The sequence below is a fragment of the Mustelus asterias genome, chromosome 10 (genome assembly GCF_964213995.1).
Source record: "Mustelus asterias chromosome 10, sMusAst1.hap1.1, whole genome shotgun sequence".
NCBI classification, from domain to species: Eukaryota; Metazoa; Chordata; class Chondrichthyes; order Carcharhiniformes; family Triakidae; genus Mustelus; species Mustelus asterias.
In genome coordinates this window covers 124,023,351-124,049,457 of record NC_135810.1, presented here as the reverse complement: position 1 = coordinate 124,049,457, position 26,107 = coordinate 124,023,351, and the positions used below count along the sequence as shown (strand labels likewise).

At 46.6% G+C, this 26,107-nt stretch overlaps 1 protein-coding gene across 8 annotated transcripts in view; it reads right to left on the bottom strand.

Annotated features, from left to right (window-relative positions):
• Nucleotides 1-26,107, bottom strand: part of LOC144499936 (nuclear mitotic apparatus protein 1-like) — a 105,592-nt gene that overhangs the window by 20,616 nt on the left and 58,869 nt on the right. For all 8 annotated transcript variants that reach the window (XM_078222641.1, XM_078222642.1, XM_078222643.1 and 5 more), the window contains 9 exons: nt 25,076-25,190; nt 22,712-22,872; nt 19,194-19,308; nt 17,698-17,815; nt 12,946-13,086; nt 11,129-11,251; nt 7,473-10,769; nt 5,234-5,275; nt 2,364-2,432 (listed from right to left, as the gene is read on the bottom strand). In XM_078222641.1, coding sequence (XP_078078767.1) covers nt 2,364-2,432; nt 5,234-5,275; nt 7,473-10,769; nt 11,129-11,251; nt 12,946-13,086; nt 17,698-17,815; nt 19,194-19,308; nt 22,712-22,872; nt 25,076-25,190 — 4,181 coding nt within the window. The remainder of the gene's footprint in view (nt 1-2,363; nt 2,433-5,233; nt 5,276-7,472; nt 10,770-11,128; nt 11,252-12,945; nt 13,087-17,697; nt 17,816-19,193; nt 19,309-22,711; nt 22,873-25,075; nt 25,191-26,107) is intronic.

Here is a 26,107-nt window from a genome sequence, read left to right as displayed (position 1 = left end):
CTGTGACGTTAGTGTACCTTTAAGAATGTGTTTTAAATCATGATCTCTCAGCCTCAGCTTATTTTTTTAAAATAACTTTAGTTGCTGAGTTGTCTGTAGAAGTCCTTTTATTGCTCCTTCAGTGGTTTAAATGGGGTTTCAATTATTTTTACTATTGGGCCTCAGGTGCTTTCTGGGATTGTTTTATGAGCCTGCATTGTTACGAGGAAGGCTGGTTGGCAGATCATGCGTTTTGGGCAGTTTTTTTTTTCGTTCCTAGTGAATTTAAGGTTTTATTTTCTGTTTGGCTGCTGGCTGCAGTTTAAGTTCAGTTTAGAAGGGAGTGGACATCAGACTGAAAGCAGTGTTTCTCTGTCTCCCTGGTGTTCTGGGAAGCTGTTCTGGGTGTATCCGGAGGGCTGGTGGAAATTACAAGGCTGAGAAGTCAGGGTTTCAATTCTCCAACCAAAGGATTCAGTTCCAGTATCATGTGAATATCAGTCTTTGCTGCATTAAACCTGCGGAAAGGGTTGTTTATGAGAAGTTTTTTTTGATTGGGTTTTTTAAAAAAAAGGGCGGCATGGACAAGTTGGGCCAAAGGGCCTGTTTCCATGCTGTAAACCTCTGTGACTGGAACATTTTAGATCTGTTAAGGGTTATACATTATCATGGTTGTTTTGTTTGTAATTGATAAAAGGTATTGCTAATTTTCTTTCCATACATGTTAACTGTATTCTTAAATAAATTTTGTTTGATAAAAGCTCCCTAGTGGGTTATTTGAATCATACCTGAAGTGAAACATCTCATGTTTACCCTAGCCAAATTCAAATGACAAAACCCATGATCCAGGCGGGCTCCATAAAACACTTTGGAGTTTCTGACCTGAATTATAACACTACCAATCACTTTAATCTATGCCTGGTCACCGGCCTCACTACTAAGCTGAATAGGCCCTGTCCATCCACTCTACCCAGGCCCCTCACAATTTTGTACATCTCAATCAAATCTCCCCTCAGCCTCCTCTGTTCCAATGAGAATAACCCAGGCCTAGATTTTCCAATCATGGCAACATCCTCATAAATCCCCTCAGTACCCTCTCTAATGCAATTACAGCCTTTCTGTAATGAAGTGACTGTGTGCACACAGCGCCCAGATTGCTGAGTTTATACAGTTCCAGCATAACTTCCTTGCTCTGGTATCTCTGTCTGAGCTAATAAAGGAATGCAATCCACAATGCCTTTTTAACCAGCTGTGGACATTGACTCCAAAGTCCCACACTTCCTCTTGTTTATTGGGTAATCCTTTGCCTTGTTTGACCTCCCCAAACACATCAGCACATGACTCTCTCGGTTGAATTCCATTTGCTACTTTTCTGCCCACCTGATCAGTCCATCACAACTTTTGCGCTGTCTGAACGGTGATAAAGGCTTGTGAGTATGCATAAATACAAATGCGCCAGTCGTGACTCAACTAGTAGCACTCTTGCCCTCCCACTCACAAGGTTTTGTTCTCAAGCCTCACTCTAAACTCGTGCACAAAAATGCAGACTGACTCTCCAACACAAAGCTGAGGGAGTGCTGCACTGACAGAGAAGTAAACTTTCAGATGAGACCTTTAACTGAGGTCCTATCTGTCTTCTGAGGAGGATGTGAAAAATCCCGCACGGCGGCACAATGGTTACCGCTGCTGCCTCACAGCGCCAGGGATCCGGGTTCGATTCCTGGCTTGGGTCACTGTCAGTCTGGAGTCTGCACGTTCTTCCCGTGTCTGCGTGGGTTTCCTCCGGGTGCTCCGGTTTCCTCCCACAGTCCAAAGATGTGCAGGTTAGGTGGATTGCCCATGCTAAATTGTCCTTAAAGTCAGGGGGATGAGCAGGGTAAATGCATGGGGTTATGGGGATAGGGCCTGGGTAGGATTGTGATCAGTACAGACTCGATGAGCCAAATGTCCTCCTTCTGCACTGTAGGGATTCTATGGATTATTTTGAAGAGCAGGTGCTTTGGCTGATGGTTATCCCGAAACAACAAAATCAGATTATCTAGTCTGTTTGTGGGAACTTGTGCATAAACTGGCTGCTGCATTCCCTCCTACAGTGACAATGCTTGTAAACTTCCTTGCGGGTTATAAAGCACTTTGGGGGTATCCGGAGGTTGTGAAAAATGCTATATAAATACATATACCTTTTGTTATTAGATATACTTTGATCTAATGTGTGTATTTGCTACTAAATTAGCCCAGATGGCTAGGACAGTGTATAGCTAATCAGTAATTGGTACTGGAGAAGCCTGACGGACACCCAGATTTAATAGGGAGGCAGAATGATGAGATCTCTAACCAGTAGTCCCAAGCAAAGCTATGAGGTACTCGGTGTTCCAGTGTCTTACCTTGAGTTTCTGCAGCTTACTTTTAGCCGTTGTATCGTGCTGGGCTAACTTCTGATTCAAATCTGCAACCTGGAATAAAACAGTTACCCATCAGGAGGGGGAGAGACCTTGGGCGCTCTGCAAGTAACCAGCAGCCAGTCAGCAAGGGACTTCAGCAACAGACTTCACAACGTGAGGATGGGAAGGAGGGGCAAGATGGGAACTGAGACCTGTACAGAATACTCAGCTTATGCCAGGTCTTTAGAGAAATAAAGACCCGCATTTCTTCAGTGTTTTTCATGACGAGCCTCCCAAAGAACTTTACAGTCACTGACGTGCCTCCATGGTTGTAGTATAGGAAATGTAGCAGCCAATCTTCCCACAAAGCTCTCACAAATCAGCAATGGGGTAATGGGAAGAACTCCCCTGCTCTTCTTCAAAATGGTGGGATCTTCTATGTCCACTTGAGGCCTCAGGTTCCTCCAAAATATAGAACCATGACAGCTCAGCATTCCCTCTGCACCAAGGCTGTTAGCCTGGATTGCGCACCCTGGCTTTTGGAGTGAGACTTAACCCACGATTCTGACTCGGATGTAAGAATGTTGCCTACTGAATCCCCTTCATGGACTTGACAGAGGAGGGGCTTGTGCTCTCTCAATGATCCCTTGAGCGATACGCTCAGGCTCCTTGCCCGTGGTAGTGCCACCCAAGGTGGCAAAGTCAGGGGGAGGTGCCTGAAAAGTGTGATCCAAAGAGTCCTTAATGGCAGAATAAACAAAGGGAGACTAGACACCTCACTGGCTGCGAAGACAGACGAAAAGCCTCAATGGCAATGTGCTGCTGGCCATCATGATTTGATACATCTCCAAAATCTGACCGCGAACCCATCTGTCCACATTAAACAAAGTGGCGGCACGGTGGTACAGTGGTTAGCACTGCTGCCTCACAGCACCAGGGACTCAGGTTTGATTCCAGCCTTGGGTTGTCTGTATTGTGTTTTCTCCCAGTGTCTGTGTGGGTTTCCTCCGGGTGCTCTGGTTTCCTCCCACAGTCCAAAGATATGCAGGTTAGGTTGATTGACCATACTAAATTGCCTCTCAGTGTCAGGGGGGTTAGTAGGGTAAATACGTGAAGTTACTGGGATAGGGCCTGGGTGGGATTATTGTTGGTACAGACTCGAAGGACCGAATGGCCTCTTTGGGATTTTATGATTCTATGAAAGTCACGCGCATGCTTCTACCAGGGTCCACTGCCAAGTCCAATGGTGATGGAGAATTGGCGATGAGGACAAGGCCATGAACTTCGGAGCCCAAGTATCTGGCACCTTAATGATGAGACACAGTGTTAGCAGAAAGAAAGGGAAGCAAATCCTGCATTCTGGATCCCACTATCTTGGGGGACATGCTGCCCAGCGTGCCCAAGGATTAGCAGGTTGGGAATTGGCCAGTTCAGTCACACAAAGACCCCTGGCAAAAACTCAAGACTCTGAGTAGACACATCCACAAATTGAAAGTGGGCGGCACGGTAGCACAGTGGTTAGCACTGCTGCTTCACAGCTCCAGGGACCTGGGTTCGATTCCCGGCTTGAGTCACTGTCTGTGTGGAGTTTGCACATTCTCCTCGTGTCTGCGTGGGTTTCCTCCGGGTGCTCCGGTTTCCTCCCACAGTCCAAAGATGTGTGGGTTAGGTTGATTGGCCACGCTAAAATTGCCCCTTAGTGTCCAGGGATGCATGGATTAGAGGGATTAGCGGGTAAAATATGTAGGGATATGGGGGTAGTGCCTGGGTGGGATTGTGGTCGGTGCAGACTCGATGGGCCGAATGGCCTCTTTCTGTACTGTAGGGTTTCTATGATTTCTAGCTAGCGACAACCCACAGAGCCACCACTGTCACTGTCAACTTTTGCAGCTGACATTGGAGAGGCTAAAAATATTTTGACCCTCTGCTAAGGAATCAATGTCAACTTTCAGGTGAGATCACAATCTGCCCTCTTGCACGGATGTAAAAAATTCCATGACCGTTACTTTGAAGAACAGGTGAGTACCTTCCATTATCCCTTGGCCAATATTGTCCCTCAACCAACAACGCAAACACACTGCTTTTTCTGGGAGCTTTCTGTGCAATAATTGGCTACCACGTTACCAACATTACAACGGAGTGGCTACATTTCAGTAAGTGTGTCATTGGCTGGAAATCACTTTTGGATATTCTGTGGTCATGAGAGTCTCTATATAAATGCAGACCTTTATTGTCTTTTGTCAACCAGAGCGGAATTGGATTCTCCACTCATTGTTGAATGCTACTTTAGGCCTGGAAAAAAGACACGCCTCGCTCTCACTTTCCAGAAAAGCTGTTTGATAAACCCAGTGACAATATTTTTAAAATTCTTTCATGGGATAGGAGCGTGGCTGGCTAGACCAGGATTTTGACCCAGTGACAGTGAAGGAACGACGATGTATTTCCAAGTCAGGTTGGTGACTGGCTTGGAGGGGCACTTGCAGGTGGCAGTGTTCCCATGTGTCTGCTTTCTTGTGCATCTAGGTGGTGGAATGTGTGACTTTGGAAGGTGCTGTCTAAGGAACTTTGGCGAATTGCTGCCGTGCACCTTGTAGATAGCACACATGGCTGCCACTGTGCTTCTTGAGCACTGTTGGAGACACCCAAAAAGTTGTGGATTGATTTAAATTTTCTAGTATGTTATTAATGGATTTCTGATCGTCAAGGATACCACTGGGAAAATGGAAATGAAGCAACACATCAGCCGTCACCTAACTGAATGGCAGAACAGGCTCGAGTGCCAAATGGCTGACTCCTGCTCTGCTGTTCCTCAAGGCACAAGTTACGAGCACCATTCATAATCATGCACAGCCAGCATAAAGCAACATTTTTACCTTCTGGTTCTCTGTGGCCAGCTTCTTCTGCAGCTCTTCAACCTGCACAGGAGAAGGAATGAATTGTTCCAGAGTCAGAGCAGGCAGAGCTCAACTGTTAGCCACAAGAATAGAGAGGAGTTACAATTCAGGACATAAATGTGCACAGAGAGGGGCAGTGCCACTGCTGCTTCTAATGACCTAGATTTTTGTATACAGGGCACAGTTTCAAACCTTGCAGATGAGGCAAGGTGTGGTGGACATTCCTAGAGAGTCACATACAAGCTGGACATCTTGGAGTGTTAGAGATTAATTACTCCTATTTTAGTACTGAATCAGCACTCACCAAAACTAACCTAAGCAAATTAATAGTAATGAAAAGAATGACGCCAAAGAGTGAAAAACCCCTCAGGTCCAGATTGGTTTCCACCCAAGGATTTTAAACAAAATAGATGTGAATGCCTTAAGGCAGATGCCTTAACTCTGTGTTCTCAATTCAGGGACTATTCCTGTGTCCCTATCCTGTTTAAGGTTAGTGGGGAAACCAGGAAACAATATACCACTTAAGCCAAACGTTTGTTGATGGGAAATTCCTAGGTGGATATTTTCAGTTGGTCAGAGACAGCCAGTTTTGTACGAGTCAATTTGATGTCCGTGTTGCTGCTGTCCCGTTTATTCCACGAGCTCTAACTTTGTCGACAAGTCTGTTGTGCGGCACTTTAACAAATTACTTTTAGTTCGGAAACTGGCCGAGTTGGAAACAGAAGAGGGCTAATGACCAGAGAATCTTATTGACGGAACGTGCCCTGTGATGTCTGGAAATAATCGTGTCGGGGCCTCAACTACTCGGAGTGTTTGTTAATTAATGGCATACACAATGGGACAGGGAGAAGGGGAGATCTGACCAAGGATTTTAGGATATTAAGGGTAGATTGAGAGAAACAATTTCTGTTGGTTGGGGAGTGTAGCACTGGGTGTGCAGGCTAGAAATCAGAGCCTTTCTGCAATGAAATTAGGAAATAGTCCTGCAAAAAAAGGGTGGTAGAAGTCTAGAACTTTCTTCCACAAATGGCAACTGATCCTAAATCAATTGTTCATTTAAAATCCGAGATTGATAAAGTTTTTTGATATCTGAAAGTATGAAGAGAATGGGGCAAAAGGCAGGACTGTGGAGTTTGGTCACAGATCAGCCATGATGTCCTTGAACTGGTGGACTAAGCTTGAGCACTAAATGACGTTCTCCTCTTCCTACTGGTGTGCATTGCATGGAGATGAGTCTGGTTTATTTAGCGTCTTGAGCACTCATGAAAAAGACTCTGTGTGGAGTTTGCACATTCTCCTCGTGTCTGCGTGGGTTTCCTCCGGGTGCTCCGGTTTCCTCCCACAGTCCAAAGATGTGCGGGTTAGGTTGATTGGCCAGGTTAAAATTGCCCCTGAGATGCGTAGATTAGAGGGATTAGCGGGTAAATATGTGGGGGGTAGGGCCTGGGTGGGATTGTGGTCGGTGCAGACTCGATGGGCCGAATGGCCTCCTTCTGCACTGTAGGGTTTCTTCTTCTATGACTCAGGCAGCGGGAAAAGTAACAGGAGCAGCAATGAGCAATTGAGATATAACTTTAGTGGCCAGTGTATCAAACAGAGAGAGGGATCCAGTGAAGAATGAACAGTTAATAAAGCTGGTCTTTCAAAGAGGTTAAGAGCAGTTTGATCAGAAAGTCCTACTCAAGGGAAATATGCTTTAGAATAAAGAACTACAATTGTTTACATGAGCAGTCTTCAAAGCTGGATTTGGGAACACGTACACATCTTGAGGTCTTGAGTACCTTTGATGTGGGTGAATTAAAGTGCTTAAAAGCAGCCTGGTTTTCAAGAGCAAGAGAAACTGAAGAGCTGTTTTCTATAGTTATGTCAGTAACTGTGCTAAAGTCTGCTCCATTACTTCACCCATCAAATATATTGTGCTTACTTGCAATGCACTGATGTGAACCCAAAGAGGAGATAGGTTGACTGCTGGTTACCGTGGGAATGTAGTAAACAGTGAGAATAATAAGAGACTTCAAATAGGACAAAGGCAGACTGGTGAAATGGGCAGACGCAGGCAGATGCCATGTAACACAAAGCATTCAGTGAAGCATTTTGGAAAGGCAATATAACAAATTCTAACATTTTAATGGGGGCTGCAGAGACAGACAGCTGGATTTGAGAACAAAAATAAACAAACAGTAAGAGGTTTTTGTTTAATACAGAATAATTAATTTACCTGCGTGCTCAGCTTTTGCTGTTCATCCAGGTATTTGCGCTTCTCGTCCAGAGCCATGAGTTTAGTCTTCTCGTGCTTGCTGGTCGCCTCTTCTGCTCTCTTCTTGCTGTCCTCTTCCCTTGCCCTGAAGACTGCCTCCTGCTCAGCGTGGCGGGACGTCAGGTGGCTCAGCTCTTTGGCGTGTGCCTCCTGGGCCTTGGCCAGCTCTGCCTCCAGTCTCCCACGAGCCAGGCCGGATTCGGAGCTCAGCTGGCTGCTGCTCTGCTGGAGTCGCTGTACCTCCCTTTCTTGCTCCTGGCAGCGCTCCTTCAGAGCCGGCAGCTGCGCAGCTTGCACTTTCAGCTCACTCAGGAGCCTTTCCTGCTGCTTGAGCTCTCCCTGGCGCTGAGACTCGGTCGCCTGCTTTGCAGCCTGGGCCTCTGCCAGCTCACTGCGCAGCTGGAGCAGCTCCTGCTCTTTGTGGGCATATCGCTCTTGGTCTGCTTGCACTTGATGCTCTAGTGTCGCCTCTGCTTGTTTCCTGGTAGCCAGCTCTTCCTGAAGCCTCTCGGCCACCTGCTTCTGGGCGGCGATGGCCTCTTTAAGGGCCGTGTTCTGGAGCTTTGCAGCTTCTACAGCAGAGCCTCTCTTTTGTGCCTCAGAGGCCTGCTCCACCCTCAAGGCCTCCACGGTTTCCTGTAGCTTCCTGCTCGTCTCCACCTCTGCAGCCACTTTCTCCCTCAGCTTCGCGTTTTCCTTCTGCTCCTCCACAGATTTTTGCTGCCAAGTTGGGATTTCCATCTCGAGGGCAGAAACTTTTTCCTTCTGCTTTGAGAGTTCCTCCAGATGCAGGGCCACCTTTTCCTTCAAGGCCCTTTCCATCGCTTCTTTCTCCTTGAGCAAGCCGCGGAGTGACGACAGCTCACCCTGTAGCACCGTCAAGTGCTCTTGGCTGTGCGAACCTTGTGCCGTTTTCTCTGTCTCCAGTTGGGCAATAACACCCTGTTGTCCTTCACATTTCTGCTCTAGTTCAGCCACCTGTGACTGAAGTGCCTTGATATCGCTCTGCCTTTCTTGGCAGAGGTTGCGGGCTTTGGAGAGTTCCTTTTCAGCGGAATCCACTCTCTCCTTGTGCTGTTGGACAGCCACTTCGCCCGCTTGCAGTTTAGATCCAAGCTCAAGCAGCTCCTTCTCCTTCTTACTCAGGACCTCAGCGTAACGCAGCATCTCTCGTTCCTGGCTGACTATCTTCTCCTTCATGTTTTTCATGGTTGACACTTCTGTTTGGAGTTCGTTGATCTTTGCTTGCTGGTGCCTGCTCTGCTCCTGCCACTTCTCAACATTGCCTCTCATCAATTTCTCCTCCACCTCAATTTCCTCTCTGGCAGTGCGAGCATTGGAGATCTCACGTTGCAACACCACAAGGCGCTCCTGTTGCTCGCTCAGAGATTGCTTCATCCTGGTCTCCATCTCAAGCTTGCTTGCCCGTTCAGCCTCCAGTTCCACCTTGGCTGCATCTTTCTCTTCTAAGAGTTTGTGCTGTTCTTCCTCCGCCTCAGCCAGGCTCTCGGCCTGGGCTGTTTTCAGCTCCGCCAGCTGGCTGCGCAGCGTCCCAACCTCTGTGCGTAACTCCACCCTCTGTGCCTCCTCCTCTCTTGCAGCCTGCCTTGCACTGGCAAGACTGGCCTCCAGCTCGGAGAATCGCTCCTGTTGCTCACTGCCGGTCTGGTTCACCTGCTCCTCCAAGCGAGCTGCCTTTGCCCTCGCGTCAGAGAGCTCCTTCTGAATGTGGTCTCGCTCATCAGCATTTCTTTTAGCCTCCTCCTCCACCTGTGACAGGCGCAGAGATGCTTCTTTCTGAGCAGCTTCAAGCTTCTCTTGCCAGCTCACCGCTTCAGCTCGGGCCTCGCTCTCCAATACCTCTTTTTCCTTCATTTTTGAGAGCGCGTCACAAAGGTCCTTCTGTAGCGCTGTGGCTTTCCTCTGTTCCTCATCATTCAACTGACTTATTCGGACCTCAAGCCCATTGCTCTTGGCCTTTTCTTCCAACAGTTCAGCCTGGGCCTTTTCCCGCTCTTCCTTTAAGCCCACAATAACCTCTTCCATATTAACCTGCTTTTCATGAACGGCCTCAAATTTTTTCTTCCAAGATGCAATGTCTTCACGGAACCGTTCTTCTTCCTTCTCCTTCTCCCCAACCATTCTCAATGCATCAGAAAGCTCACTCTGCAGCTTGGCAGATCTTTCCATTTGTTCATTCATAGACTGCTTCATTTGATCTACAGCCACCTCATGGTGCTTCAGTTCTTCAGCCAACTGGGCTTTAGCTTGATTAAGCTCCTCTGTTAGCCCCTTCACCTGCTGTGTTAATTGGGAAAGGCGCTCAGTTTCCACGGTGCGACCCTCCTCCCACTGCTTCTTCTCATTTTCCAGCTCACCGACAGTCTCCTGCAGGGAAGTGAGCTGTTCCTGCAGGGTCTTGGCATTCTGAAGGCTGGCGTCAAGACCTGCCAATTTGTTCCTGTGCTCCTCCAGGATGCCTTCCGCCTCCTGTAGTTTCACGTGAAGAGCTGCAACCTCATCAGAATGGCTCTGCTTGTGGGCTTCACAGGCAGATTGGAGACTCTGGTTTTTGGAGGTCATCTCTGCAATTTCAGTGCCCAATGCTTCTACCTTCTGCACCAGATTGTCCCTCTCGCTCTTGAGGTTTTCCATGTCCAGCTGATTGCTCGTCAAAGCCTGGACCTGTTGGGTGAGCGACTCCAGTTCAGCCTCCTTCTCGGCCTTCAATGTTTCGCACTGTGAGACGACTGAAGCCTTCTCGTTGCAAAGCCGCTCAGACTCCTCTTTCAGCGCTGCCATTTTCTTCAATGTACTCTCTCGCTCGGCTCCCACGTCTCTCTCAAGAGTGTGCAGTGCCTCCTCTTTTACCCTCAGGGCCTCACCGAGAGTCTCTACCTTTGAGCTGAGATCGAGGACGGTTTGCTGGACGGTCCTCTCTTTGCTTTGTGCGTCGTCAGCGAGCTGGCGCCTCAGCTTCTTCTCCTCCTCCAGTTCCAGGTCCTTTTGCATCAAGGAGTTGTTCAGCTTCATGATCTCCACGTTCAAGGCATCCAGCTGCCCAGTCAGCCTTTCCTCCTGACCCCGTGCAGCTTGCTCGAGCACATCCTTCTGCTCAACCAGCTCCTTGATGGACTGCCGGAGGTTGCTGACAGTCTCGGCCAGCTGGTTCTTCTCCTCTTTGTGAAGCGTGCTCTCCTGCTCCAGTTCTGCAGCTTTGGCCGTCAGCTGTGACACTTCCACTTTGAGAGCTTCCAACTGCAACAACAGGAGACCAGGAAGGAGAGTAAATCACACAAACCAAAGCTTTAAATGAATTGTATTCCCTCAAATACAGAAGACTAAAGGATAATCTGCTCAAGATATTTAGAAGGGTTAGGTAGAGTAGGTAGAGAGAGAAATTATTTCCTCTGGTGCAGGCAGCCCAGAACAAGAAATCTCAACATTTACAGGACCATTGAGGAGTGATTGTCAGGAAGCATTTTAAACACATAAAAGGATAGTGGAAATCTGGAGCTCTCCCCAGAAAGCTGAAGCTGCTTTGCAAACCAGGCAGAAACTGTTTGGGCTTCTTCAAGCAGCACAATTTCTCAGGTATTTGATATCAAACGACATACCTGGAGAATGTCACCCATGACCTCTCCTTTCATCTCACTGGAGCTTTCCCCAGCTGCCTTCAGTTGATCCTCCATCAAGGAGACCTTTCCTTCCAGGATTTGTATTTTTTCTTCCATCAATTTCTGTCAGACACCACAGAAAAACCAAAAACACACTTAAAAACTGTAAATGAGCCCCCAAGGGAATGCAGAGAATAGTGCACCTCAAAAAACAAGAGAAAGGTTAGAACTGAAATCAGGCGATTCTTTAAATAACCGCGCATTTATATCGTGTCTCAGAAACCACAGAATCCCTACAGTGCAGAAGGAGGCCATTTAGCCCATCGAGTCTGCACTGACAATGATCCCATATACGCCCTATCCACGTAACCCCATATATTTCCCCACCAATCCCTCTAACCTACGCATCCCGGGGCACTAAGGGGCAATTTAGCACGGCCAATGCACCTAATCTGCACATCTTTGAACTGTGGGAGGAAACCGGAGCACCCGGAGGAAACCCACGCAGACATGGGGAGAATGTGCAAACTCCACACAGACAGTGACCTAAGCCAGGAATCGAACCCGGGTCCCTGGTGCTGCGAGGCAGCAGTGCTAACCACTGTGCCAACCCGTGTCTTTCACGTTCTCAGCATGTTGCATCAGAACAGAAGGAGGCCATTCAGCCCTGAGACATGGAACCGCATCCTGCATTTACGTAGCATCTTTAATATATTAAAATATCCCATGGCACAACACAGGAGCAGTCTCAAAACACAAGCAGACAGAAGCACATCAGAAAATATTAGGACTGATGACCAACATTTGGTCAGAGAGGCAGGTTTTAAGGCTCGCCTTAGATGGGAAAAAAAGATGGAGCTGTTCATGAGGGAATTTCAAGTTGAGGGTCTTGGCAGCTGAAAACACAGCCACCACCAGCAGTGATTAAACTCAGGGATTAAACTCAGGGATGCTCAAGAGGCCAGAATTTGAGTGTGGCAAGACTGGAGGACATTGTGGTTTAACTACACCTCAATCCTAACTTTTAATTAACACTCGCTTAACAAAGCACTTTTGAAATATGTAAAAATAATGTCCAGCACAGCAAGAATGCAAAAACAACGAGCAAGGTGAATGATCACAATCTGATTCTTGTTGAACTGGCTATCAGGAGAATTCTCCTGCTGATCTTCAATAACAGGAGTGCTTCTTCTCCAGCCGGGCAGATACAAATTTAACGTCTCAACATAAAATGCACTTCCTTCCCCCGGGCACCAAACCAGCAGTGTAGACCATTATAGAAAACTGACTGATGTGCTTTCTGGAGGACGACAGTGGATTTTTTTGATGAGTGCAGAGGTAGCGAGATAGAGCTCTATATTCCTCAACACCGTTGCTTAACCAAAGTCTATTGGTCTTCTTCTCAAAATGCTCCAAGAGACTCCCAGCTTCTACAGCCTCGCTGGGGTGGGGTGGGGATGGGGTGGGGGGCAGGGGGCTAGTTCCAGGTCTCCTCTCCTCCATGTGCGAAGGAGTGCTTCCTGACATCAGCCCTGAACTCCTGACTCTCATTTTAAGATCATGCCCCTTGATCTTGACCTCCCTCATCACAAAACAGTTTCTCTATACACCCTCCTGTACCTTTTTAAACATCTAGATCAGATTACCCTTCAGCTTTCTAAACTGAAGGGAACAAGCCCCAGAATTTACTTACACCAGAAGCCAATTTACAATATTACCCTTCCATTTAATTGTACTCTGACAAAAAACTATTCACGCCCTCATCTTCTCCTCTTAACCCAGACTGTTCCGTTTACGTTCTCTCGAGAAGTTGTTACCTTCTCTGACAGTGTGGTGTGGAGGTCTCTCTCCAGTTGTTTCTGCTTTCCTTCCCAAAGAGGCACAGCTGCCTCGTGCTCGTCTGCCAGCTCATCAAGCGCCTTCTGGGACTGGGCCAGGCGACTGCTCAAGTCACGAACCTATGGTACAAGACAGGCACAAGAGTTTCACTACAGTCACAAAGCAGCTGCAAAGGGAGGGAGGGAGGGAGGGGGGGAAAGAAGGCAATTAACAAATAACTGGGAGGGGCAACAAAAACATCAACCCTTTAACAAATGACTAACTGTTGATCCCTGCCACTGGACTGATTAACCCTCTCTCCACTCACATTGTCTGTACCTTTAAGACTTGATTACTTGTAAAGACTCGCATTCCAACCATTATTTTGTAAATTGAGTGTGTGTCTATATATGCCCCGTTTGTGAACTGAAATCCCACTCACCTGATGGAAGGGGCAGCGCTCCGAAAGCTTGTGCTACCAAATAAACCTGTTGGACTTTAACCTGGTGTTGTGGAGACTACTTACTGGACTGATTGCCCAGGATTCCGTTTCAATAAGTGATGACAAAGTGGTCAAATAATGACAAACAACTGTCCCACAGCTCTCAGAAAGGACCTGCAAGGTCATGGCTGCCAAAGGGAAACATTATGCTTGCGTTGCAATGCGACGCTGGTTTAAGACAGTGAACTGTAAGTTTGTAGCCACTAGTCTGTGGCTTCTGAATATTTTAAATGCAATGGAAATCAAAGACCTCCCAACACCACAAGCGATCAGTGTAAACCTACTCATTGCAATTGTGAACACTGACCAAGGTCACAAAACTGATGATCCGTTCAGCACACAATGAATCCTAATCACCACAAATGAAACCTTATCAACTGTTGAACGAATCATTCAATCAAGCTTTGTCTGCAAGGCAAGGTTGCTGACACTGAAAGTCTCTTCATATATATATATATATTATATATATAAAATGGCTGAACCTGGTGCTTAATTGCATCTTCACAATGGAGCAGGCAGATTCTGGAAGTAGTCTGCAATAATACAGGCCAATAAACAGCAAATTGTGTGAATGACAAGCTCATCTGTTTCTGACAACACTCCTTCAGCGCTGCACTGGAGTGTCTGCCTGAACTCTGCACTCTTGTCTTTGGAGTGGAGTGGAGCCCACAATCCTTTCAGCCAGAGAACAAGAGAACCATCAACTGGTAATATTGGGCGGCACGGTAGCACAGTGGTTAGCACTGCTGCTTCACAGCTCCAGGGTCCTGGGTTCGATTCCCGGCTCGGGTCACTGTCTGTGTGGAGTTTGCACATTCTCCTCGTGTCTGCGTGGGTTTCCTCCGGGTGCTCCGGTTTCCTCCCACAGTCCAAAGATGTGCGGGTTAGGTTGATTGGCCAGGTTCAAAATTGTCCCTGAGATGTGTAGTTAGAGGGATTAGCGGGTAAATATGTGAGGGTAGGGCCTGGGTGGGATTGTGGTCGGTGCAGACTCGATGGGCCGAATGGCCTCCTTCTGCACTGTAGGGTTTCTATGTTCTATGAACCAAGCTGAGACCAATCATATTCTGTGAAGCCGGATATGCAGCACAGACCTCAAAACTGTTTATTTTTATTCCTTCATGGAGTGTCAACATGACATTGCTGCCCACTTCCAACTGCTCTCAAGGTGGAGTGAGTTGTCTACTTACATAAAAACATAAGGACTAGGAGCTGGAATAGACGATCTGGCCCCTCGAGCCTGCTCCGCCATTCAATAAGATCCTGGCTGATCTTTTCATGGACTCAGCTCCACTTACCCGCCCGCTCACCATAACCCTTAATTCCTTTACTGGTCAAAAATTTATCTATCTTTGCTTTAAAAACATTCAATGAGGTAGCCTCAACTGCTTCATTGGGCAGGGAATTCCACAGATTCACAACCGTGTGTGTGAAGTTCCTCCTCAACTTAAAGCGCTACAGTCCATGTAGTTTAGGAGGACTCTCAGTGCTGTCCAGAAGTGAGTTCAAAATCACAGAATTGTTACAGTACAGGAGGCCATTTGGTCCATCGAATCTGTACCGGCTCACCAACGAGTATTAAGGCATTCCCAGGCTTTTCCCCGCAACCCCGTATAGTGTTTCTGTTCAAGTAATCATCTAATGCCCGACTGAACCTGCCTCCACAACACTTCCAGGCAGTACATTCCACACCCATAGCACAATCGCTTCTTTTGCAAATCATTTTAATTCTGTGCCCTCTCGTTCCTGATCCCTTTACCAGTGGGATTCCAGGATTCTGATCCAATGACACTGAAAGAACAGTGATTATATTTCCAAGTCAGGACAGTGAGTGGCTTAGGGTGGAACTTAGAATCCCTACAGTACAGAAGGAGGCGATTTGGCCCATCGAGCCTGCACGACAACAATCCCACCCTATTCCCGTAACCCCACATACTTAACCTGCTAATCCTCCCGAAACTAGGGTCAATTTAGCATGGCCAATCAACCTAACCCGCACATCTTTGGACTGTGGGAGGAAACCGGAGCACCCGGAGGAAACCCACGCAGACACAGGGAGAACCAAGCCGGGAATCGAAACAGGTCCCTGATGCTGAGAGGCAGCAGTGCTAACCACTACCATCATGCCGCTGTGAGAGAATAATGAGTGAAAGAATCCCACGTGAATATACGCCATGTTATATACACTATGCACAATGTAATCAGTGTGTGCTTGATTAATGACCAAGTAATGACTATAGTAAGTTGGTTAAGCATGAATGTAAATTGATGTAAACACAAGAGAAACAATAGTAGTTGCTTAAGCACTCAACTCTCTGCAAAATGTAACGGAAGAGGAAAGCGTAAATCCTCAAAATGACTTAGCTAAGCTAGCTACGCCACAACGGTTGCATGGCTAAAAGCTTTTAGATAAGGATAGAAGTTGTAACTACAATGGTCTCATAAAATAGATAATGCACCAATTACTGACCAATCCAAAACAAGGCAGATAACGTAGGTTTAGCAATAATGGTGGCTAAAGGAAGTTGACCTCGAAACTGAGATAAGAAATATCAGGATGTGGAACTGTGACATGTATAAAAAGACTGTAAGCGAGCAGCCTGTTGGATTCATCCGGAGGTCCCGACTTTGTTGTCTTGTACTGGAGAATAAAGTCTTACTGCCTGGAAGGTCAAGACTCAGACTCTCTATTCTGATTGGCTGAAACTTATTGCCGTCTTGGGGAACCACGGCACCGCCCGGTGGTATTCCCATGTATCTGCCATCCTCGACTTTGAGGTGGTAGACGTCGCAGGTTTAGAAGGTGTTGTCGAAGGGGGTTTGGTGAGTTGCTGCAGTACATCTTGTAGATGGTACAAACTGCTGCCACTGTGCGTCAGTGGTGGAGAGGGAGAATGTTTGTGGATGGGATGCCAATTAATTGGGTTTTGCCCGGGATGGTGTTGAGCTTCTTGAACGTTGTTGGAGCTGCGCTCATCCAAGCAAGTGGAGAGTATCCCATCACACTCCTGTGTCTTGTAAATGACGCATCTCCTGCCAGTGCAAGGTGGCCATGGATACCCATTTGTGCGTGCACACTTGTCTCACGTGTGCAGAAACCAATGATGTCAATTGCATGAGGCCTGAATTGGATCCTGAAGCCATTCACCCAGGTTCAGCCTGGTGGTGGGTGGACAATCAGGTTGCGGCCTCCCTGCAATTTCCAGGGATCAGGATTGGGACAGAAGGCCATGGATCTACCCAGTGCGTACCGCAATTCTGGATTACCAACTCCATATTCTATGTTTGCAGCTCCGGACTTCTTTTCAGTTGCAGGCTTTTGGGAGATTCAGAAACTGTGGGGATCTCCCCTCTTCGCTGCCTACTCCATCACTCGCAATGACCTTACAGAGTAAAACGGTACAACTGCTTACGCAGCATGTTGGCAGCAAACAAAGTCATGGTGGACATACCTTTTGGAGTCAGCAGGAGACATACTCGCTGCAGAATTCCAGCACCTGTCCTGCTCCTGTAGCCAGAATTCACAGCCAGAACCTGCGCTCAACTGGTTATGTTGGTGTTCATCTTTCCCAATCACATTTATCCACCTTGTTCTCATAGCCTTCGATTTGCTTTTCCCTCAGTCGCATCTTAAATGTTGACATTGTTTCTGTCTTAACCTCTGCCCTTGAAAGTGAGTCCCACAGCCTCACAACTCTGCGTCCTGTTAGCAATCTTATTTAATCCTGTATCTATAGGACCTCTATAAAACAGGCACAGTAATGTAATGGACATGATACCTCTGGAATCAAAATTCTGAAGAACACGGTTATTCAGTCCATCTGATTGAGAATACCAACCCGAGGGTCTCCACATTACAACATCCTGCTGCCTGCTGAAGCCATTTCTGGGTAGAGATCTCATCACCACTCCAGGTCATTACCATCTCTCTCCCAAACCTCATCACGTGTACTCTTATCCTACAGGAGGGGTAGATTTGAGCGTGTTTTTTGACATTACCTCTCAACCCAATTAAGGATCCAACGATTAAACGTCGATATAATTTCCACGCGACACCACGTCAAAAGATTTTTAAAATAGGGAATAAAGCACTTTGGTGGGTTCCGAGTTGTGAAAGATGAATGTAAAGGCGCTTGAATTTTTATCTCCTCCTGTTGCTAAGGAATGGGCCTTGAAGTGTCATCTATCCATGAAGACTTTGCTCCTGCAAGTGTCAATAAACGGCAACAGGTTTAACTGAGTGTTATACCTTGTACGAAAGGTCTCCATTTTCTTCTTCAAGTTTATCAATTTTTCTCTCCGTTTGGCTTTTATCCGTCTTTAAATCCTGGTACTGTTTCTGAACATCACGCAGTCGGTTTAACAAACTGGGGAGAGTGGACAATGTGTAGAGGTTAGAACACCCGATAAATATACAATGTATACCAGTCAGAAAAATTCTCCAGTCCAACCAGCCTCAGAGAAAAAAAAAAATCACCTCCTAACAATGCAGAGATTTACAGGTGGAACTCTTGGATTCTTTTTGAAGAAGCCAAAAGAAAAGCAAATAGAAATCAAACAATGGACTGAGTGGGAAAACCCAAGATATGATGTACAGAATCTCAGCTGCGCCACTGGGTAGTGGAGCAGGGCAGAGGCAACAGCTCCTGAAAGAAACCCTCCTCTCTCTCAGATCACCATTGGTGTAGACCCCGGGGTATAGACTGGAAATGTAGAGCAGATGCCTCAAGCTGTGGGTTTTGAAAGTCGAGGCGCTGAAGGAGGGAACCTTCTTGGACAGCAACTGCAGATGCCTCTTGTTGCCTTGCCCACACCAGACAGCCACCAAGCTAAAAGTAACGATGGTGACAAACTAAAAACAAGAAACAGATATGATTTCTAGACGGTCAGAATTGAAAAGCCAGAGATGTTACATTAAATCTGTACAGAATTTTGATGAGACACACGGAGGAGAGGGTGCAGTTCCTGTCTGCATTTTACAAAGAGGACCTGGAGGCACTGGAGAAGGTGCAAAAATTATTTACTAGAACGAAACCAGACCCAAGCAGTTATGCTAATCAGGAAACATTGCACAGGCTGGAGCTCTTTTTTATTAGAAAAGGGAAGTGTGATCTTTAGGTTATGAAAAGGTTTGTTAAGTGTAATCATTGCGAGGTTCAACAACTACTTGTCAGGTGAAAGCAACAAAATTATTTATTCGAACCAAACTTTATACAAGGGAGGATGACAAAAACCACCTTACTCCTCATCTCCCCAGGGGTCAACTGTCGCTCTCCAACTGCCGCTCAACGCTCTCAGATTCGCTCAACTGCCGCGTAGCCTCTCGGACCTGCGCTCAACCGCAACGTAGCATGCTCTGCCGCGCTACCACAATAAGTTAAGCAGTGAAAGTGCTTCCACTCACGCTGGAGACCAAACAAGAGACCTTAGTGGGTAATAAAATTCATAGGGATTCCAGGAGCGGTTTTTCACCCAGACAGTGGCAACTCGTTACTCATGGAGTGACTGAGGGGAATAGCACAAATGCATTCAAAGAGAAACTACATAAACACATGAAGGAAGGAATTGCAAGGTACATTGTTAGGATGAGATAAAACAGGGTTGGAGGCAGCTTGTGTGCCTGATAAATATCCCATTTCCATGCTCTAAATACTTGGTTACTTACTACCCCCTCCGTTCAATGTTTCAGGATCCCTGTACGAGGTGTTCCTGCTTTCAGCAGGGATTATGGGACTACTGCAATACCTTTCATATTTATCCCTCAGTTTGCCGAGTTCATCCGGCTCCTCCTCGCTGGCCTGTTTCGCTGTCAGCTTTGTGAGATTCTCAATCTTGTGCTGCATGATGGAGATCTGTGTTTCTAGTGAAAGAGAACGAGGAAATCATGAGGAAAAGCATTAGGATGATTCTTTGCACCTGCTTCCTGATCAGCTCTGCTGATGTTGGTGATCCTCTCTACATTTTCACGTGCACTGACCACCCTCATTAAGAGATCAGTGTGGTCAGAAAAAAGCCTGATCCAAACAACTGCAGCTCACACTACACAGCACCCCTCGGCCGTCTCTGATATAGGTCATTAACCCGAGACCTTCAGAGGCAGGCATGCTACTCACTGAGCTCAGCAGAGAATTTTATGGTGAAAAGCCACCCGGTCAATACCGGAACCGGGTTCACCTGTAACCATTCCCTGTGAGGGGGTCACCTCAGAGAGGGTCAGTATATCAGACTGATTCATTCATTTTCTTCTCCTTGCCCAGGGATGCATGGCAAACACAGTTGCCATCTAAACTGCTACCCCAAGTCTGATTAGTTAATGCAAGAAGCAGATCATCAACCTTCAGAAGGGATTAGCTCAGCCAGTAGTTAATAATCCCAAAGCATCACTTGAAGAGCTGGTGTCTTGGCCAAAATACCTCCCGCATTCAACAGCAAAAACAGGTTGGTTAGTTACATCATTTGCTCTCTGCACACACTTTGGCTGCATTTTTATCCAGCTAACTCAATGCACTCGAAGAGTCTGGAACATTCCGAAAGCTGAGAAGAGACCACACAACGATAGATTCTTTCTTCACCCATCGATTAGAGATTGTTCAATGGAGAGATGTCCAACACCCTTTAAAATCAGTTTGCTGGAACTCAGCAAGTGTCTGGATTCCTGCCATCAATATTTTACACCGAGCTATTGGCAAAGATGGAGCAGGGTAAGAACAAAGAACAAAGAACAGTACAGCACAGGAAACAGGCCCTTCGGCCCTCCAAGCCTGTGCCGCTCCTTGGTCCAACTAGACCAATCGTTTGTATCCCTCCATTCCCAGGCTGCTCATGTGACTATCCAGGCAAGTCTTAAACGATGTCAGCGTGCCTGCCTCCACCACCCTACTTGGCAGCGCATTCCAGGCCCCCACCACCCTCTGTGTAAAAAACATCCCTCTAATATCTGAGTTATACTTCGCCCCTCTCAGCTTGAGCCAGTGACCCCTCGTGATCGTCACTTCTGATCTGGGAAAAAGCTTCCCACTGTTCACCCTATCTATCCCCTTCATAATCTTGTACACTTCTATTAGATCTCCCCTCATTCTCCGTCTTTCCAGGGAGAACAACCCCAGTTTACCCAATCTCTCCTCATAGCTAAGACCCTCCATACCAGGCAACATCCTGGTAAACCTTCTCTGCACTCTCTCTAAAGGCTCCACGTCCTTCTGGTAGTGCGGCGACCAGAACTGGATGCAGTACTCCAAATGTAGCCTAACCAGCGTTCTATACAGCTGCAACATCAGACTCCAGCTTTTATACTCTATACCCCGTCCTATAAAGGCAAGCATACCATATGCCTTCTTCACCACCTTCTCCACCTGTGTTGCCACCTTCAAGGATTTGTGGACTTGCACACCTAGGTCCCTGTGTGTTTCTATACTCCTGATGACTCTGCCATTTATTGTATAACTCCTCCCTACATTATTTCTTCCAAAATGCATCACTTCGCATTTATCCGGATTAAACTCCATCTGCCACCTCTCTGCCCAATTTTCCAGCCTATCTATATCCTGCTGTATTGCCCGACAATGCTCTTCGCTATCCGCAAGTCCAGCCATCTTCGTGTCATCCGCAAACTTGCTGATTACACCAGTTACACCTTCTTCCAAATCATTTATATATATCACAAATAGCAGAGGTCCCAGTACAAAGCCCTGCGGAACACCACTGGTCACAGACCTCCAGACGGAAAAAGACCCTTCGACCACTACCCTCTGTCTCCTATGGCCAAGCCAGTTCTCCACCCATCTAGCCACTTCTCCTTGTATCCCATGAGCCTTAACCTTCTTAACCAACCTGCCATGTGGGACTTTGTCAAATGCCTTACTGAAATCCATATAGACGACATCCACGGCCCTTCCTTCATCAAAGAGGATGGGAATCTACTGGCATGTGGATTCAGCTCAATCTAGAGGAGAAATCTTTTTTCTGAGTGCCTTTGGAACTCCCTTCTTCAAAAGGCCGTGGCAGCAAAGTATTTGAATAGTTTTAAGGCTTAGGTAGAGTGATTCTTGATCAGCAATGGGGTGAAAGGTTATTGGGGGAGGAGGAGGTTACAAGCAGATCAGTCATGATCTTACTGGATGGTGGAGCAGGCTTAAGAGTAAAGTTTAAAAAGTTAAAGTTTATTTATTATCACAAGTAAGGCTTACATTCACACTGCAATGAAGTTATGTGAAATTCCCCTAGTCGCCACAAACCGGCACCTGTTCGGGTCAATGTACCTAACCAGCACGTCTTTCAGACTGTGGGAGGAAACCGGAGCACCTGGAAGAAACCCACACAGGCACGGGGAGAACATGCAGACTCCACACAGACAGTGGATCAAGCCAGAATTGAACCCGGGTCCCTGGCGCTGTGAAGCAGCAGTGCTAACCACTGTTCCACCGTGCAGCTTGAAGGGCCGAATGGCCTACTCCTAATTCACAGACCAGTAATGGCAGGAGAACACTGCCATTTGAAAATTTCCTTCCAAATCACATAGAAGAACTTGAAACATAAAAGATCTGATGAGACTTGACTGGACGCTGAAAGGATGTTTCCCCTTGTGGGAGAGATTAAAACTAGGAGACATGGTGTAAAAATAAGGGGCCTCCCACTTTAAGACGACAAGAGTTTTTTCTCTCAAGGTGGTCCTGAATCTCTCTTCACAAAAACAAAAAAAGCTGGAAAATCTCAGCGGGTCTGACAGTGTCTGTGGAGAGAGAACAGAGCCAACGTTTCGGGTCTGGATCCCCATTCTTTCAACGTTAATATTCTGGAATTCTCTATAACTAGTTCAATAATGTCCACTAGGGAAAGAAACCTGCCATTCTTACCCAGTCTTTGATCTGTGGTTAGCCCTCAACTTCCCTCTGAACTGGCTAACAAGCGACTCAGTTATATCAAATAGTTACAAATACCAACCACAGTGGTTCAAGAGGGTGGCTCGCCACCACTTTCTCAGAACAACTAGGGATGGGGTACAAGTGCCAGCATTCCTAACGACACCCACATACCCTGCTAGTGGACACAATATCTGTGCCCTCCATCACCTACATTGAACAGTTAAAGTGTACACCACCGACAGGATCCCTCACAGTATCTCCCAACCCTGCGATGTAACCGCCAATGCTGAGGGACAAGAACAAGAACGTCTTGGTAATAATACAGTCACCCCCTAACTCTCACTGCACGAACAAATAATATACAAAAGAACCCAATCAATGGTTGAACGCAGTTTCTCTTACCTTGCTCGGTAATCAGCTTTCGGGTCTCTGTCACCTCAATCTCCAACTCGTCGCGAAGTGTTCGTGAGTCTGCCAGCTGTTTCTTCATCCGCCGCATCTGGACTAACGGGGTCTGCATGAAGTCCCGCATTGGTGACGTAGGAGAGTTAGACACTGCAGAACTGCAAAATAGGGAATGATTGAGCTATAAGTTGCCAAGAGAAGGTCCACATCTAATCAGCCCTGTTCATTCTGGACCAGAGGATGTTAGGACAGGAACAGTCTCCAGGGTTCAGGCAACAAGTCTGTGTGAAAGCGAGTGCTAACTGCCCACTGTAAACGATAGCCAGGTTATCACATTCATACAATTTAAACATCATTTCAGTTCTAGTTAGCGGATCATGCATAACTGCAGAGCGGAACTTGTACTGTGGCAATAGCTGAAGAATCAATGACAACAAAAGGGAAGTGCAATAAAAATAATATTCCCAAATGACAACAGGGCCCAAAAATTAAAGAGTGAATTCACATTTAAGACAGGCAAATGGTCAATAGGCAGAGAGAAACTCGAGGGAATCCAGAGCAAGGCGGCAGAACATCGCTATTAGATCCAGGCTGTTCAGGGGTGATGCCAGGAAGCACTTCCTCACACAAAAGGGAGTGGAAATCTCTCCCATGGATACTGGAAGTCAACTGAAAACTTCAAAACCAAGATTAATAGATTTTTGTACGGCAAGTTTATTATTCTACATACAATGCAAGTACTGTACATGATCTGATTGAATAGTGGAACAGGCTTGAGGGGCTGAATGGCCACTTGCTCCATGTACCAGAGGTCTACATTTTACTGCACAGTTTTAAAATTTGAGCCATTTAGTACAGCGGAACAATGGTTGGCACAAATTCACTGGTATGGTAAAGAGTTCTCTCTCTCTCTCGCCTTTGGCCAATCTTTAAATGGCGATGATCTCCCAAGATCACTGCAGCTTTGGATAAAGGATTCCCATTTGAAAATATTATGACGGTCTCTTAATACATTCAGTGTACCTTGGCAGATGTTACTTACCAAAATAAAATAAAGTTTATTAATGAGTCACAAGTAGCCTTACATTAACACTGCAATGAGGTTACTGTGAAATTCCCCTGGTCGCCACAGTCCGGCACCTGTTTGGGTCAATGCACCTAAGCAGCACGTCTTTCAGAATGTGGGAGGAAACCCATGCAGACACGGGGAGAATGTGCAAACTCCACACAGTCAGTGACCCAAGCCAGGAATCAAAGCCGGGTCCCTGGCGCTGTGAAGCAGCAGTGCTAACCACTGTGCCACCGTGCCGCTTCCTCTCTCCACACATCTTGTCTGACCTGTGTTTTTCCAGCATTTTCTGTTTTTATTTCAGATTTCTAGTAGCCACAGCATTTTGCTTTTGTGATTTTATGTCCATTGTATTCTGGCATGCAAGCACAGCTTAACGGGACGTGAATAAGTAAACACAACATACTTGGGCCCAAATAAGCAGAGTACTTAAGACACAAGACTCCATGGGTAGTTTTAGTACAGAAAATAGGGTTGCATTCCTCAGAATTTAGAAGAGTAAGAGGTGACTCGATCAGAATTTTCAAGATATTAAAGGCTACTAACTTGATCCCTGGCCAGTTGGTAAAGTAGGAAACTAGACACCAACATTTTCCTTGATAATAGGCTTATTCACATCCTGCCACTACCCCACGTTCCAGCAGTCTCTCTTTCTACATGCTCCCGGTACTTAGTTAATCAATGCCCTTATCCAACGAGATCATTAACATTTCATTAACAAAGGGAAGTCAGGGTAAATAGAGATATTTCCACTGGTTAGGGAGCCTAGGACTAAGCGAACAAAGCAGTATCTGTGGAGATGGAATATGTTAACGTTTGAGTGATGGCCTTTTATCAGAACTGGCATTAAAAGCTAAGGTGCAACAGAATTAGCTCACAAATTAGTCATGTTGAAATGGGCTCGAGACATAATTTCTATTCCTATGGTAACTGGAAACCTTCAAATTGACATTAATGTAAACATGTGATGGTTTTTGCTTTAAGTATTATACAACAGCAGTTATGCGCGAGTGTGTTTGTGCGTGTGCACTTGTCTGGACACCAGAAACACAGTAAGAAGTCTCACAACATCAGGTTGAAGTCCGAAAGGTTTATTTGGTAGCACAAGCCACTAGCTTTCGGAGCGCTGCCCCTTTATCACCTGATGAAGGAGCAGCGCTCCGAAAGCTAGTGGCTTGTGCTTCCAAATAAACCTGTTGGACTTTAACCTGTTGTTGTGAGACTTCTTACTGTGTTTACCCCAGTCCAACGCCGGCATCTCCACATTACCAGAAACACATCAGGGCACTAACCTGTACACGCTGGATGCCAAGAATTTTGTTTTTTGTCCTCCAGTTTTCTCGCCGAATGTTGGCGAGTTTGTCTCATCTGAGCTAGCACTGAATAAACGGGCGACTGGAGACGAGGCTGGAAAGGGATAAAAATAAACAAAACATTAAACAGCACAATGGAGGCAAGTTGGGGTTTCTAAGCTTGCATACTTGTAGCCCCGTGATTTTTTAAAAAAGTTTTCATGAAACGTGGATGTCACTGGCAAGGCCAGCGCTTGCTGCAACATCCCCAACTGCCCTCGGACCGAATGGCTTGCCACACCATGTAGGCCAGACCGGGTAAGGACGGCAGATTTCCTTCCCACAAGGACATTAGTGAACCAGATGGGTTTTTTATGACCAGCTGTCATGGTGGGATTTGAACTCATCCCCAGAATGTTAGCCTGGTCCTCTGGATCACGAGTCCAGTGTCATCTCCATGGGTCACCATCTTCCTTTTGGAGGTGTTGAAGACCTTTGAAGGCATTGATAGTGTAGACAGACAGAAATGGTAAGGAAATCAAGAACAAGAGGTCATTTCTCCACACAAGGGGTAGTGGAAAACAGGAACAGTCTTCTCTAAAAAAAAAACAACAGAGCTTGGGAGATCAACGGAAGAATTTTCAAACCGAGATCACTAGATTTTTGTTGAGCGAGGGTATTGAGAGTCATAGAAACATAAAAACTGGAGCAGGAGTAGACCACCAGGCCTGGTCCACCATTCAACATGATCTTGGGCTTCAGCTCCATTTCTCTATCCGCCACCCCTATCCCTTAACCCCGCAAGACACCCACAGGACGAAGATGGGCAAAGGGAGTTAAGATGCAGATCAGATGAATGGGCTCCTCTGACAGTCCTAAAAAAACAAATTATTCCAGAAATAAATCGAGAAATGGGTTCTGCTTTGCCCAGGGGAGCATGATCAGATCATAGGATCCTGACAGTACAGGAGACTGCCACTCGGCCCATGTGCACCGACCACAATCCCACCCTGGCCCCACTCACGCAACCCC